Below are 15,364 nucleotides of genomic sequence, written 5' to 3' on the forward strand. Positions count from 1 at the left end.
AATCCATCAGAAACGACCTTTCATTTGTCAAGGTCATCCAGAGGTCATTCGAGGTCACATGAGGTCAACATGGAACTTGATCTTTCCAAGCAAAATATATATCATTCGACGCGACTGGAAAAGGCGAATGCGTTGGTACCACTGCCGTAACTCTAGGATCATTTTTGTTTAAGTTTTTTTTTGCGAAAAACTAAAATCAAAGCTCGGGGTCGTTGACCTGACCTCTGACCTCAGGGCACCAAAGCTATTTTTCTGTTCTTTTCTCCATATCAAACGCTACACAACCGTGCTCGTAATTTGTCTTTATCTCTAAAACTCTATTTTTAGCAGCTATTTGAAGTTCGCGTCTGTGACGCCGAAGTTTGCCGTGCAGGGGTCTAGCAAAATCGACCCTCTGACGTCATCAAGGGAGATAGATCCAAAAATTTTACTCTAGAAGATGTCAAATTGATGGGAGAAAAGGTACTGGAAGTTTCGTTTTCCTATCCCTAAGCGTTCGGGCGCTATCGCAAATATTCTTCAGGGTGGCCTTCGATTTTTAACGCCTCTCCTTTATCCCCTTTTGTAGACACATAAATAGGCAACGGGTCCAATATGTTTGCATTTGAGAACTTCTGTGAAACCCCTGAATAGACCAACCAGCTACTGCTTTTGTTGCTGCCTGTTTGGTTGTTAATCGTGCGGGCTGCCAGTGGTGGTAAAAGGCAATTCGCTAACTTCTTGATAATGAGGAGACTCGATTACACTGCACTACGGTACGACTGTTTTTGTTGCATTAGGGCCCACTGAAACTCGTAAGAAACCAATGGCAATCACCGAGAGAGAGAGAGAGAGAGAGAGAGAGAGAGAGAGAGAGAGAGAGAGAGAGAGAGAGAGAAGAGAGAGAGAGAGAGAGGGAGAGAGAGAGAAGAGAGAGAGAGAGAGAGAGAGAGAAAGAGGGAGAGAGAGAGAGAGAGAGAGAGAGAGAAGAGAGAGAGAGAGAGAGGGCCAGAGGGGGGGGGGGGGGGGGGAAGGAGAGAAGAGAAGGAAAGAGCATGTCGTCGTTCTTCAGCAAATCGTTTAACATCGGTGTTACGTTGATTCAAGGAATATACACACAGAAAAATATTGACACCGTTAGCGGTGTAATTGCACAGTACATATCTGAGCACTTGAGGAAAGTTAATTTAGTCCCTTCCCCGCTTAAATTACTCGCGCTTCTAAATGAACACCAGGAAGGAGGTAATAGAACACTGTTAGGAGGGTTGGGTGTTTTACTACGTGTAGCAAAACACCCAACCCTCCTAACAGTGTTCTATTACCTTCTTCCTGGTGTTCATTTAGAAGCGCGAGTAATTTAAGCGGGGAAGGGACTAAATTAACTTTCCTCAAGTGCTCAGATATGTACTGCGCAATTACACCGCTAACGGTGTCAATATTTTTCTGTGTGTACCTTATGTTATGACATGCAGATGGTTCCAGTGCTGTTAAAAAAGACCCATCAGAGCCGACAGCTTATAGCTTATCAACATCTGTTTCAGATGTTTAGACATTGATGAATGGTGCATGACCTTCTTTATGTGGATGAAAGACTGATCGAGTGCAATGCCTAGGTACTCAGTTTTTTATTGGCACAATATCATTCCTCGTATGAGGAGTGGAAGCCACGATGTTTCAAAACAACACAAAACAATCCAGTCGACCACTCCCCACCAGGTATAAACTAGCCTAGACCCCGTCGGCACCAGCATTATTCGTCCTCAGCGTCACTGTCGTACAGAATGCCCGTGCACTTTCCGATCTCCTTGCACTTGACGATCACCTCCTCTTGTACGAGGCTGAAGGACATGGCGATGATGGCCAGCCCGAGGATGAGGTACAGACAGCAGAACACCAGTTTGAGCTGGTCCTCCTGCGTCTCGGCCCTCAGCACCTTGGTGCCCGGCACCAGGTCGCCGAAGCCGATGGTGGATAGTGTGATGAAGCAGAAGTAGGCGCCGTCCAAGAACCGCCACTCCTCCCACCAGGCGAAGATGCCGGCGCCCATGCAGATGTACATGGCCACAAAGCCGAGGACGAGCGGGATGGGCACGCGGCCGGCGGCGCGCTGTCCGCCGGCCGTCTTCACCACCTCCACCTGGACCAGCTCGTCGGGCTCCGGCTCGAGCGCGGCCGCCGGCTCCGGGAAGGTGAACCGCTGCGAGGACGAGTACACGCCCGAGTCGAGACTGGACGGCGTGGAGAGCAGCGTGCTGGCGCCGCTCAGCTCCGAGCACTGCCGCGTCGCCAGCCGCCGCATCCGCTTCTCGCTGCGGGAGATCTTGCGCAGGTGCGGGTGCTCGATGTTGACCGCCGCCCTCCTGGCAGGACTGCTCAGCTTGCGCTGCGGCGTGGCCGGCCCGAGAGACAGCGAGTCGGAGTCGAACGTGATGTTCACTCCGCGGGCGGGAGAGGCGTCCGACCGGCGCCGGGCCCGCTCCGCCGCCGAGGAGGAAGGCGAGACGCTCCCGGCGGTCACCGTCTTCACTGAGGGCGGCGGGGGCACCTCTGTTGGGAAGGTCGGTAGTCGCTGTGGGCTGCTCCGGCCGCTGGAGCCCGCCGAGTTGCGGCCCGAGCGCGGCCGAGACGCCAGGCTGCTCTTCCGACACGGCGGGGTCGGCGGCTGGCGTTTTTCACTCTCCACAGGCGTGGAGAACGTCACGTGGTTCGTCGCTGATGTCGAGTTCTTTGTGACTGGCGTCACGGGAACCTCTGCATCACCCCCTGCCATGGCCTCGATCACATCAATGATAGCATCTGGGTCATCAGCGGTATCAACTAATTTGTCGCCACTTACATGAGGCACAGCAACAGTTTCATTTTCAACATCGCCACCTTCAGAAGGACCATTGACATTTGCATCACTAGCACCAACACCACCACCAACGCCGCCAGGGCCACCGACTACACCATTTATACCGCCTGCACCAGCCTCACCTCCCGCTGTCTCCGACTTGGATCCCGATCGGTCCCGGAACACCCCTCGTCGCTGCGGCGACGTCTCGAGCAGCGAGCTCAGCTCCTCGGTGAGCACGTACTCGGCACACTCCACCAAAATGTCCCGCGTCTCCTTGTCGAGCAGTTTGATCGGGGTGGCGGGACCGCTGGTGCGCAGAAGGTCCCCAGGGCCGGCGCTCACTCCGCGGCAGTCGGGCTCACTGAGACTGGGCTCTCCCAGCAGTCCCCGCGGCCCGCCGCCCGGCCCGTTCGGCTGTCTCCTGCCACCGGGACTGCTCGGGTGTCTCCTGATGATACCCCCCGGACTGCTCGGCTGACGCACCAGGGTGCCCGCGGGGCTGCTCTGCTGTCGCATCAGAGTACCCACAGGAGTGTGTTGCTGCCGCAATAGCGAGCCGCCGCGGGTTGCAGGAGAGGTCCTCAGCGTTCCACTCGGGCCGTTTTGTACCACTCGAACACCCATCCCCACATCATTAGGAACGTGTCTCGTCACCACACCGAGCTCGTTGACAATCACCGTCCGCCCCCCGGAGGCATTCCGCGCCCTCGCGGCGTCCCCTGCCGGTCCCAGCTGTGTGCGCACCTCCTCGAACTCCATCCCAGGAGACACCGAGGTTAGGGCGGCAGCCGCAGCGGCCGCAGCCGTGGCGCTGCTCCGTTTCTGCGAGTAGCGCACGGAGGTGCGCGTGGCCTGCGGCCGGCGCGGCCTCCAGATGACCGTGCAGGACCAGTAGGTGAAGCGGAAGGTGTTGGCCATCAGCTGGCCGATGTTGGTGAGGCAGAGCAGCATCAGAGGAACGCCGATCAGCGCGTAGAAGATGGTCATTATCTTGCCGCCGTCGGTGCGTGGAGTGATGTGGCCGTAACCTGCCGGTGAACAAGGGGGAATGGCGTTTAATTGGGCAGTAATCAGCCGGTGATTTGCTGCGAAAAAAAAGAGGCGTCAAGAGACTTTACTTCAGTCAACAATAATGATCCCCCAGCATCCATCCTTTCAATTAAGCCGACCGTGAATGAGATATCAGGTCAGGTCCAGCAGCTGATCACGTAGCACAGACAGGCTTGAGAGGGTTAATGCGGGTCTATTGTTGGAATAATCGCCACACGCTGCGCAGTCAGCTGATCATCTGCCACAATGGTCTGATTTCACCCGGCAAAACACTTCAGATGATTATGGTGCTCCTCTCAATGGGGTGCCTGTGAGTGTGGCTGTTCGGTAAACAACTCCCACTAACATCAAAACGCTCATCGGACATCGCCCACGTGATGAGCCAGACTGGAAACATTTGTGTCGTGTGCAGTGAAGTTTGGATGCATCCCTTTTTTCGGAATTCGTTTCGATACGGGCCCTTCTATACTTTTATAAACTAACGCAGCTAACACTTCCCTCGACTCTCTGTATTGATTGATTTGCATAGAAAAGTCTACTTCTAAGCATTCAAACAGCTCGGCGAAGCGGCAGGCTGGCAGCGTCTGCCATAATCCGCGGCCATTGTTGTGAAGAGGCCGGACCGGAGCGGCTGAAGTGAGGCGGGCTGACGCGTTTGAGGGCCTGCTCTGAGAGTGTGTCCCGGTTCCGGCGGCGGCGACGGGCGCTGCTCGCGGACAGTGTCAGTCGACTGGCGGTGCAGCGGCCCGGCTCAGCGCCGCGCCGTCAAAACCAGACGCGCCGACACCGCCGCCGCCGCCGAACATTCCGCCGAATTCCGCGACTGAATGGAGATGAGGCCGGCAGCCTGTCGGGCGCGAAATGCCCGCCCCGGATGCCGCGTAAGCCAGCCCATACCGCTCTCGATATATCACAGAGGGAAGCCAAACATCCTCTTCCCGCCCAACCAACGTAGGGATAATACGACCTTTCACCGGTCACTGCTCAGACAAGGCTTTGAAATGCATCTGTCAGTCACGTAACTCAAAATAAGTCGTGCCGGGGCTGGATCAAATTACCAAAAAATATTTATTGAAAAAGTGCAAAGGAATGTCATTTTGTACCTAAACGTTCAATGAACTCAAATACCTACAACCATAGTTTTTTTTTTTTTTTAAAGCTCGACCCTCACTGTAAACATATTTTGAATGCAGCACGAGAATGGCTGGATGAATTAGGTACTGAGAAAACTGGTTAGCATTGGAGAAATGAATAATAAATATCAAACTAAATTTATAACACCGATAATATAATGGTTAAACGCCATTCGATTTATTACTCACTACTACTTAGTTTAGTTATAATCCTTAGTAAGTGGTAAGTCGTCTATCCGAAGGCCGTATATTAGGGCCTATCTCTTGGTCTATCCAATGGCGCCAACCAGTTTTCTCACGAATTCAGCTAGCGATTCTCGTGCTGTGTTCAAAGAGACGATTACAATGAGGGTTGAACTAAAAAGAAAACGAACTTTAGCTGTCGTAAACCATATCCATGAAGGTAATGCAACCAGCGAGCTGAACCTAATCAAAATGTTTATAAAAAAAAAACTCAGAAAATGAAATAGCGGCAACAGGAACGCGCACCTATGTAGAATCGTGATAGGCAGTTAACGTTTTATGTTTACGTCACATAAGAGGAAAATATATGAATGGACGAGCCAGCCTTCGACACATTTTTGTGATTTATATCTGAGTTGATTCCTAACATACAGCCGGTAATAAAATATATCGGCGGGCTCATTCAGTGGTCGGAATTGACAGCCGTCCGATGTTCTTTATCAGAACTGCCGCGGGTGACTGCCATCGGGTCCGTTATGGGGCGGTGATGTAGATTGCTCTTGTGTTACGGACCGCTTTCAACGTCGACGACCTACCGACGCCTGCGCCATATTGATTTAAAGGCGCCCTCGCTAGGGATCGTGTCTGATAGCTTAAGTGGATAAAGCTTCACGCTGCGAAGCTTATCGCTTATGCCTCCCCAAAAATAAATATTCAAATTGCATCGAGTGCGTCATAAGCCTTTCGGCCCTATAGCGTGCTGTCGAAAATTGAATCGTTCCACCATGCCAACAGCAAGCAGCGCTCAGTAGTTTCAACGTTCATTAGCTATCTTTACAGGATTATTATATGTAATAATTCATTTTCGCTTTGCGCAAGTTCAGTTTGAAAAATGCGTAAATGCGTATTTATGATGTAAATGCGTTGTTACCGTCACGTTTCTATCAAAATCGAAAATGAGTCGATCTAAAGGACCTCTTCGACATTTTTGATGACCTCACAATTCACCTAATTAGGTCCACATCGTGCAATGGTCCACCGTGTCTTAGGAGCCGATCATATCACTCCGAATAAAATGCTCACTTTGTGCCAGAGCAGATACGGAGAAGAAGGATTGCAAAAAGCACATGAAATTGAGCCAGTTCTTACTCTCCTGTCACATGTTCAGGTGAACTCCGAGAAGCCTGTGGCGAGGGCGCTGGGGGCGTCGGGTGCACATGACAGGCGTTCTTTCTTAGCGGTGCTCGGTGCGGGAACGACTGCCGACAGTAAGGTAAACACCGCCCCGGGGGTCAGCCGCGGCGGTAGTCCGTGCTCGGGAGCCGCCGTCCGCGTCGGCAGACAACGGGCTGCAGAGTTGATGCGAAGGGGTTTAACGGCTTCAGGGGAATACGCTGATATATCCAGATCAATCGTGGCGGTGCAGGATCTCGTTTCTTTTCACAACCTTTGATCTTTCTGTCGCTTTATAATTGTGCCTTTCATATTTAACTTGTAGAAAAGGTCTCAATATAAAGTTGCAATCAGGATATGCGTAGTTCAACTGGCCAGTAACTTTAGCAAGCTGTAATGACGAATGATGCAATTAATAAACGCTGTTTTAACTCGTAAAAGCTGTCACATGACAAACATTTGTCAGTCATCGCCCACCTAAGCCATTCGCAATGTTGTTTTTGCCTCAATCATAGCATGCCGAATGACTGGCGTTCGTTCCCGGATGTACTCTGTCTTTATGCACCTATTTTACAAGCAATGCTGCACTGCATCAATGCTCGGGTTCTGATTTGTCCAGTAGCTCTGCTGAAGTTTCGTCGTCGTAGCGGAGGTGGAGGCGGAAGCCACCTGCCTGAAAAATTTCGGGCGACGCTGTGTTGGTGGAGAGAAGCACGAGAGAAGGAGGTTATGAAATGTCGATAACGTCACTCAATCCCGGGAACTCTCCGTCCCGGGAAAGACAGTCCTGTGAGTTTCCGGTCTAGGGGAAAACCGAGTCCCGGGAGTCTCCGGCTCCGGGTCAGGCAGCCCGGGAGTCTCCGGCTCCGGGTCAGGCAGCCCGGGAGTCTCCGGCTCCGGGTCAGGCAGCCCGGGAGTCTCCGGCTCCGGGTCAGACAGCCCGGGAGTCTCCGGCTCCGGGTCAGACAGCCCGGAGATAGCCGGCCCCGGGGCAGACAAACTCGGGACCCTCGGTGACGCGCCCTGATTATTTGGACGCACCGTCATCGGTATAAATAGGAGCACACCTGTGAGCCGGTGCGCGACGCGGATTATTTTTCCTCGCGTCTCCGGCGGCAGGTGACGGCGCGTCGCTCGCACCCGGGGCCTCCAGCCTCCGCTCGCACCGCGGCCGCCGCCGCCAACAAAAGCCGCAGAATCGAGCCGCGAGACGATCCATTAAAGCAATTATGTTTGTGTTCAGGGCGGAGGCGCGAGCATCGATCTCTCTCCACCGGAGCGGTCGGACCGCAGCCGAAACGCCGTAAATCCGGCACGGGAAACACTACAGACACTCTGTTTCACAGCGTGTAACATTGGCTGTTATATAGGACCGGCGCAGTGCAGGGAGGGTGGCGCGGCCGGGGACGCCGCGACCGATCGTCCCTCCGACTGAGGCAAACGCAGGGCGCCAAAACACCAATACGGAATACCAGTCAGACAAGGAGAGTACGAGTATATCTGATATTTGGTCAACCTCAAGCTATGCTCCTATTTTATGATTATGATTTCGCTATAAGTGACATTTTGAGATAAGATTAGCTTTTTTATCGGTTTTCTATTTCCTGTTCGCCTCCCCACAACCTGGAAACAGTGAACGTAAAATATTTGGAGATAAATTGACTAATCATCATCTAATCTCCTTTCTGCCATCGTGCTCGGTGACGAGTGGCCCTTCAGTTCATTGATGATGGCATCAGCATTCCATTATTGGAAATTCACGCCAACGCATGCAACCATTATTTTCACGGAATGAACAAGTATGTAACACGATTTATTTACGAATACAAGCAGCCAGATGGCCACCTATCCTCAGGGCTCAGGCTGGAATATAATCATAATTGGAGATCGTTGCATATGTAATAAAATCTTATTATTTTCACCCTATTGGCGTCAAAACTTTATAAAGTTACTTGATTCCTCCACCCTATTATAGAGTGCTTTACTGGACTACATATTTCAAAACCCAAGAAATCTTTGCAGATATCTCTTCGTTGGCAAGTCAATTTGTCTTGGGATTTTTGGATGTCTGTAGGTATGTATGTGTGTTAGTATGTATGTTTCCTCTCCCTCCCTCTCTCTCTCTCCATCTATCTCTCTCGAGCACGCTCTCTCCCTCTCTTTCCCTCTCTTTCCCTCCCTCCCTCCCTCCCTCCTCCACCCCTCCTACTTCTTCTCCTCCTCCTCCTTCACCCCTCCTCCTCCTCCTCCTCCTCCTCCTCCTCCTCCTCCTCCTCCTCTCTCTCTCTCTCCCCTCTCTCTCTCTCTCTCTCTCTCTCTCTCTCTCTCTCTCATCAGTTCTCAGCGCGCTCTGCGCCCATCCACTCACAATGTCATCACTGTGTGTGAGAAGTCTCGCGTGCCGGGCCGGTGAACTTGTGTAAACGTTTACCGGGCTGCGGCCGATTCGGCCCCGGCCCGAGACGAGCGGAGTTGCTGGGCCACCCCCACTCTCGTCCGCCCTAACACACGCTCAGCGGAGGCCGACTTGTCCACAATTTAGTCTGCCCATACGTATGCTTAGTTGATAAGGGAAAAGGTCAATTTTGAAGCTACGGTAGCTGAAGAATGAAGAGATCACCGCTCATGTCACGCTGAGCTGATGTTCGGGTTATTAGCAAAACCAAGAGCAGAAAGTCAGAAAGTCGGCCATGCCAGTGCAGACCGGTGTCTATTCATGTTCGGGGCTGCGGACTGCGGGCAGTCTGTCACATGGTGTCCAATATCGCCGGCTGGCTCTATGGACGGCCCGGACAGCTGGGGGCCGCCGGGCGCGCTGACGGGCCGGCCGCCCCCGGTTGTCCAATTTAAAGGTCGCCGCAGAGAGCCCGACCGGCCCTCGAGTGATGTGTTTGTAATTCGCCGGTCGGCGGCCCAGGGCGCGACCACCGCCGGCTGCCAAAGGTGCCCGCCAGCGGCGCCGGCCGCCGCGCTGATGGATTTATGTCTAAATCTGCACTGTCAGACGACCGATGGTCGACACAAACGAGATTCATTGCTGTTGTTCCGGGCCCATTCGGGCTGTCGGAATCCCGAAGCCTGATATTGAGCACACTGTCAGTGGTGAAGAGGCCACATGCTCTGTTTCACTGACAGGTGTGGGGCTCCGAGTGGCACTCTGCAGACAAAATCAAACGGCTGTTGTAATGGTAAAATAGTGCCAGGCGGACGCGGGTTAACGTATTACACACCTATGTTCTGCACGCTTATTACGAGCGAGCGAGCGCAGCGAGCGAGCGAGTTCATACTGAATTAAGGGAAAATCCTGAGTATGAGCGGCCGGCCGGCCGGCCGGCCGTGGAGACGCTCTTCAAAAGCTAATATCTTAGGAACGGGACATCCGATTGACAAGCGGTCTTCTTTACTGAATGTCACTTGGACGTAAAAGTTCTGTGGTGTGATGGCCACCATGCGTTCTTGCCAACCACCGCACGTGGCGCGTGGTAAAGTTGGACATTTTTTAAGAACCCCAAAATTGCACGTTCGTATAATTGCATGCAGATTGATATCAATCTCGTACATGCAGATTCCGGACAATTTCAAATCGGCTCAAAATGGGCATATAGACCAAACAGGATACGCTGATCACGAATCCGAAGTCCGTTCCGCGGCACATATGAAACTTTTCCCGGAATTTCCGAATTCCGAATCTGCATGCGGATTCCGGACAATTTCAAATCGGCTCAAAATGGGCATATAGACCAAACAGGATACGCTGATCACGAATCCGAAGTCCGTTCCGCGGCACATATGAAACTTTTCCCGGAATTTCCGAATTCCGAATCTGCATGCGGATTCCGGACAATTTCAAATCGGCTCAAAATGGGCAATGGGCATATAGACCAAACAGGATACGCTGATCACGAATCCGAAGTCCGTTCCGCGGCACATATGAAACTTTTCCCGGAATTTCCGAATTTCGAATCTGCATGCGGATTCCGGACAATTTCAAATCGGCTCAAAATGGGCATATAGACCAAACAGGATACGCTGATCACGAATCCGAAGCCCGTTCCGCGGCACATATGAAACTTTTCCCGGAATTTCTGAATTCCGAATCTGCATGCGGATTCCGGACAATTTCAAATCGGCTCAAAATGGGCATATAGACCAAACAGGATACGCTGATCACGAATCCGAAGTCCGTTCCGCGGCACATATGAAACTTTTCCCGGAATTTCCGAATTCCGAATCTGCATGCGGATTCCGGACATTTTCAAATCGGCTCAAAATGGGCATATAGACCAAACAGGATACGCTGATCACGAATCCGAAGTCCGTTCCGCGGCACATATGAAACTTTTCCCGGAATTTCCGAATTCCGAATCTGCATGCGGATTCCGGACAATTTCAAATCGGCTCAAAATGGGCATATAGACCAAACAGGATACGCTGATCACGAATCCGAAGTCTGTTCCGCGGCACATATGAAACTTTTCCCGGAATTTCCGAATTCCGAATCTGCATGCGGATTCCGGACAATTTCAAATCGGCTCAAAATAGGCATGTAGACCAAACAGGATACGCTGATCACGAATCCGAAGTCCGTTCCGCGGCACATATGAAACTTTTCCCGGAATTTCCGAATTCCGAATCTGCATGCGGATTCCGGACAATTTCAAATCGGCTCAAAATGGGCATATAGACCAAACAGGATGCGCTGATCACGAATCCGAAGTCTGTTCCGCGGCACATATGAAACTTTTCCCGGAATTTCCGAATTCCGAATCTGCATGCGGATTCCGGACAATTTCAAATCGGCTCAAAATGGGCATATAGACCAAACAGGATACGCTGATCACGAATCCGAAGTCCGTTCCGCGGCACATATGAAACTTTTCCCGGAATTTCCGAATTCCGAATCTGCATGCGGATTCCGGACAATTTCAAATCGGCTCAAAATGGGCATATAGACCAAACAGGATACGCTGATCACGAATCCGAAGTCCGTTCCGCGGCACATATGAAACTTTTCCCGGAATTTCCGAATTCCGAATCTGCATGCGGATTCCGGACAATTTCAAATCGGCTCAAAATGGGCATATAGACCAGATTCGGAATTCGGAAATTCCGGGAAAAGTTTCATATGTGCCGCGGAACGGACTTCGGATTCGTGATCAGCGTATCCTGTTTGGTCTATATGCCCATTTTGAGCCGATTTGAAATTGTCCGGAATCCGCATGCAGATTCGGAATTCGGAAATTCCGGGAAAAGTTTCATATGTGCCGCGGAACGGACTTCGGATTCGTGATCAGCGTATCCTGTTTGGTCTATATGTCCATTTTGAGCCGATTTGAAATTGTCCGGAATCCGCATGCATATTCGGAATTCGGAAATTCCGGGAAAAGTTTCATATGTGCCGCGGAACGGACTTCGGATTCGTGATCAGCGTATCCTGTTTGGTCTATATGCCCATTTTGAGCCGATTTGAAATTGTTCGGAATCCGCATGCAGATTCGGAATTCGGAAATTCCGGGAAAAGTTTCATATGTGCCGCGGAACGGACTTCGGATTCGTGATCAGCGTATCCTGTTTGGTCTATATGCCCATTTTGAGCCGATTTGAAATTGTCCGGAATCCGCATGCAGATTCGGAATTCGGAAATTCCGGGAAAAGTTTCATATGTGCCGCGGAACAGACTTCGGATTCGTGATCAGCGTATCCTGTTTGGTCTATATGCCCATTTTGAGCCGATTTGAAATTGTCCGGAATCCGCATGCAGATTCGGAATTCGGAAATTCCGGGAAAAGTTTCATATGTGCCGCGGAACGGACTTCGGATTCGTGATCAGCGTATCCTGTTTGGTCTATATGCCCATTTTGAGCCGATTTGAAAATGTCCGGAATCTGCATGTACGAGATTGATATCAATCTGCATGCAATTATACGAACGTCAAAATTGCAACCTCAATAACGGCACAACGGTTGGGCCGATTGAATTGAAACTGGGTACACAGTTAGGTCTCCATCAGATAATTTATCTGCATGTGTTAACCCGCGCCCCGTGGGGGGGGGGGGGGGCCGAAACGGCCCCCCCTGTCCTTTTCGGTCGATATCTCCTAAACGGCTTAAGATATCGCCACCAAACTTTCAGGACCCCTCTGGGCATTAATTTTACACATTGTGACCAAAAATTTTCCAGAGGCTATGATAGGTTGGCCACAAATGACGTCAGAATGACGTCATGTTCTGTCATTTTCGACCGAAAAAAGAACTTCGCGAGAAGACCTGTCAGGCCTACAGCTTTGACGATACAGAAAAATGATCAAGACATAAAAGGTGTAGAATTGACAGGGCTACAAAACTGCTATCTCGGATTTTTGAAATTTTTGAGTTTTGACCCCAAAAAATGAAAAAAGCATTTTTTTGGATATATTAGCCGAAAAATCCAAAAAGTTTTTTGAGTTTCATGAAAACCGGTATATATGTGATAGTACCTCCCGTCTTCTATCTACATACCAAATTTCAGATCGATACCTCGTTTTTTGGCCAAGGTATAGCGAAAAAACTTCAAAAATGATGACGTCAAATTTTCAAACTCCATTTTTGGCAATTCTAGACCTCGTAGAGCAAAACAAAGACCACCATTAGACTCCCCGTGACGAGCTGCATCGAATCGATACCCATTTTATGCAAAAATATCAACTTTGAAATTTGACCTAATTTGACCTGACCTTGACCTGACCTTCACCAAAACGTGACCTAGCCTGGCCCCAAAGGCTGCCTAACCCACCTAATCGCATTTGTCATGTAAAATGGACCATAAAACATGTATCACACGACACTTTCATATTGTGACCCCGGTGACCTGACCTCGCTGTGACCTGACCTGGTATCAGTGACCTCAGATAGCAAAGTATGTGTTTGACGAACAATGTACCTTCGATGGTTTTCAATAAATTACCAATTTACTCGATTTCACAACACATTTCTTGAAATGCCTGTGAACGGTGAAAATCTGACCTTTGACCTGACCTGTCACGTCATCGGTTTGACCTAGGTCAATGAAATTTGGTCACAAGGTAGTTCCCGGGTGGGGCTATCTAACGCCGTTTGAATTTTGAAAATCGGCCGGTAACTTTCCGAGATCTTAGGGGGGGGGGCCGAAATGGCCCCCCCCCCTACGGGTGGTAGGGTCCGCCGGTAGCCCTACGGGGCGCGGGTTTAAGGTTGGGGTGCTACAGCACGTGCGCACGTGCAGGGGGCGCTCCCAGATCTCGAGAACGGCTGGGCCGATTGCGCTCAAATTTGGTACACGGTTGGGGACCAGTTAGTAGGGTGCCGTGCAAAAGTCAGTTTGGACCCCGCTTGCACGTGCGCACGTGCAGAATGCCGCTTCCAGATCTCAGGAACGGCTGGGCCGATTGCGTTCAAATTTGGCACACCGCTAGCGACCGGTTAGAAGGGTGCTTTGCACAAGCCCGTTGGAAGTACCCTCTCGCCCTTGCGCACGTGCAGGGCTCACTATCTCGCTCGCTCGTTCTTCGCCCATAAAAGGCGTTTTACTGGTATTAGACCCTAAAATCGTGCTTAATTCTAACCGATGTAAGATGCCACCACGGACGTATAAATAAACTGGACTGACAATCCCAATGGACCTCCTATGGAAGATAGTGAAGCCGACAAGGCGCCATTTTACGTTGCCAAAAAACCGTGCTGTGAAAGGTCATCGAGCCAATACGATTGGAATTACGTCTAAACGGATGATCGGATCAAGATGCTGGTGGTACCGTTCGACGCATAATGCCTTGAGACAGGTGATGGTGCATGTCCCAGATCATCCAGTGTCACGTGGCGCGTGCCACGTGCCGACAAACTTCCAAAGGGCAAAAATCTTTAAGCGACGCTCCAAATCAAACAAAGGGCGGCACAGGTGCCAAACTCACAGGTCACATGTCCCAGTGTTCGACCACTAACATATGGTATGGTCGGCATCAGGGGGTGCGGAATGCACGCGCTAGGAGCGAAAAACATGTTTTGAGGAGGCACCCTCCGATTCCGGAAAACCTTGACCTAGGCACACCAAATTTGGCACACTGACACTACTGGACACGCGCTTTAAGGTACTGTACAAATAGGCGTGCTGGGGTACACGGTGCACGTGCTGTGCACGTGCAAACCTTTTGATGTTGCACTCTGTGTCACATATGCGGGCGGGCGGGTAGCGCTGGCAAGCTCAAAGTGCCAAATTTACACAGGGACACAGGCCACCAAGAATGCATTCCAGCATAGTTATTGAGCATATCCATCTCCTGGTGGACCCCAAAAGTGCGCTCTGCACGTGCAAAAAATTGTCCGCGCCGGGTGGTGGGGATGCTTGGACACCCCATGTGGATTTATGTAAATATCTCGAAAACGGCGTTGTGTAGCGTTTTTGGCACACCTTTTCATACATCTTTTTCACACATGCTGCGTTACTTTCAGACTAAGGTCACTGAAGGTTAGGTCATCAGGTTACGTCCAAGTGACCTTACCTTAGGGAAAGTTATAGTGCCCATCCGGGCATCATCATAGCTACACAGACTGAACAATCGGTTTAAAACGTGCAGCGATTGATAAGAGCAACAGTATAAACGTAGAGTACCTACCTCGGAATTTCAATATCACTGACTTAGAGTTCTGTTGATTTCGAGATTTTTCTACTACAGGTAAGTTAATGGGAGAGTGAGACAAATGAACTGCGTTTCTGTAACACGAAACTCATTTAAACATACTAAACAATGCACTCTAATAACGGGACACGGGTGGCAGGGCAACGTGACGAACTTAATCGGGAAATTGCACCTGGGACCTTTCTTTATGTCCTAGGGTTATTTCAGATCATGATGGACCCCATAACTTTTTGACAGTAACCTTTGGTAGAGACATCTAAGAGCGCTGAATACACTTTTTATATGTTTAGTTCAACTTCGTAAATTGAGGTTGTTATTTTTTTCACAGCTGATGTTTTCATGGATTTAGGCCAGGTCGGG

The 15,364-nt window shown here is 50.6% G+C and overlaps 1 protein-coding gene across 2 annotated transcripts in view; it reads right to left on the reverse strand.

Annotated features, from left to right (window-relative positions):
• Window positions 1-1,580: 1,580 nt before the first annotated feature.
• The window catches only part of LOC122390781, a 46,760-nt gene continuing 32,976 nt past the window's right edge, over window positions 1,581-15,364 (reverse strand). Inside the window, exon 3 of one of the 2 annotated variants that reach the window (XM_043384062.1) lies at window positions 1,581-3,843. In XM_043384062.1, coding sequence (XP_043239997.1) covers window positions 1,730-3,843 — 2,114 coding nt within the window. In that variant the 3' untranslated portion in view covers window positions 1,581-1,729. The remainder of the gene's footprint in view (window positions 3,844-15,364) is intronic. The other variant, XM_043384055.1, reaches the window with a different exon arrangement.

Source organism: Amphibalanus amphitrite, unplaced genomic scaffold (genome assembly GCF_019059575.1).
Source record: "Amphibalanus amphitrite isolate SeventyFive unplaced genomic scaffold, NRLGWU_Aamphi_draft 000021F_arrow, whole genome shotgun sequence".
In the NCBI taxonomy this organism is placed as follows: Eukaryota; Metazoa; Arthropoda; class Thecostraca; order Balanomorpha; family Balanidae; genus Amphibalanus; species Amphibalanus amphitrite.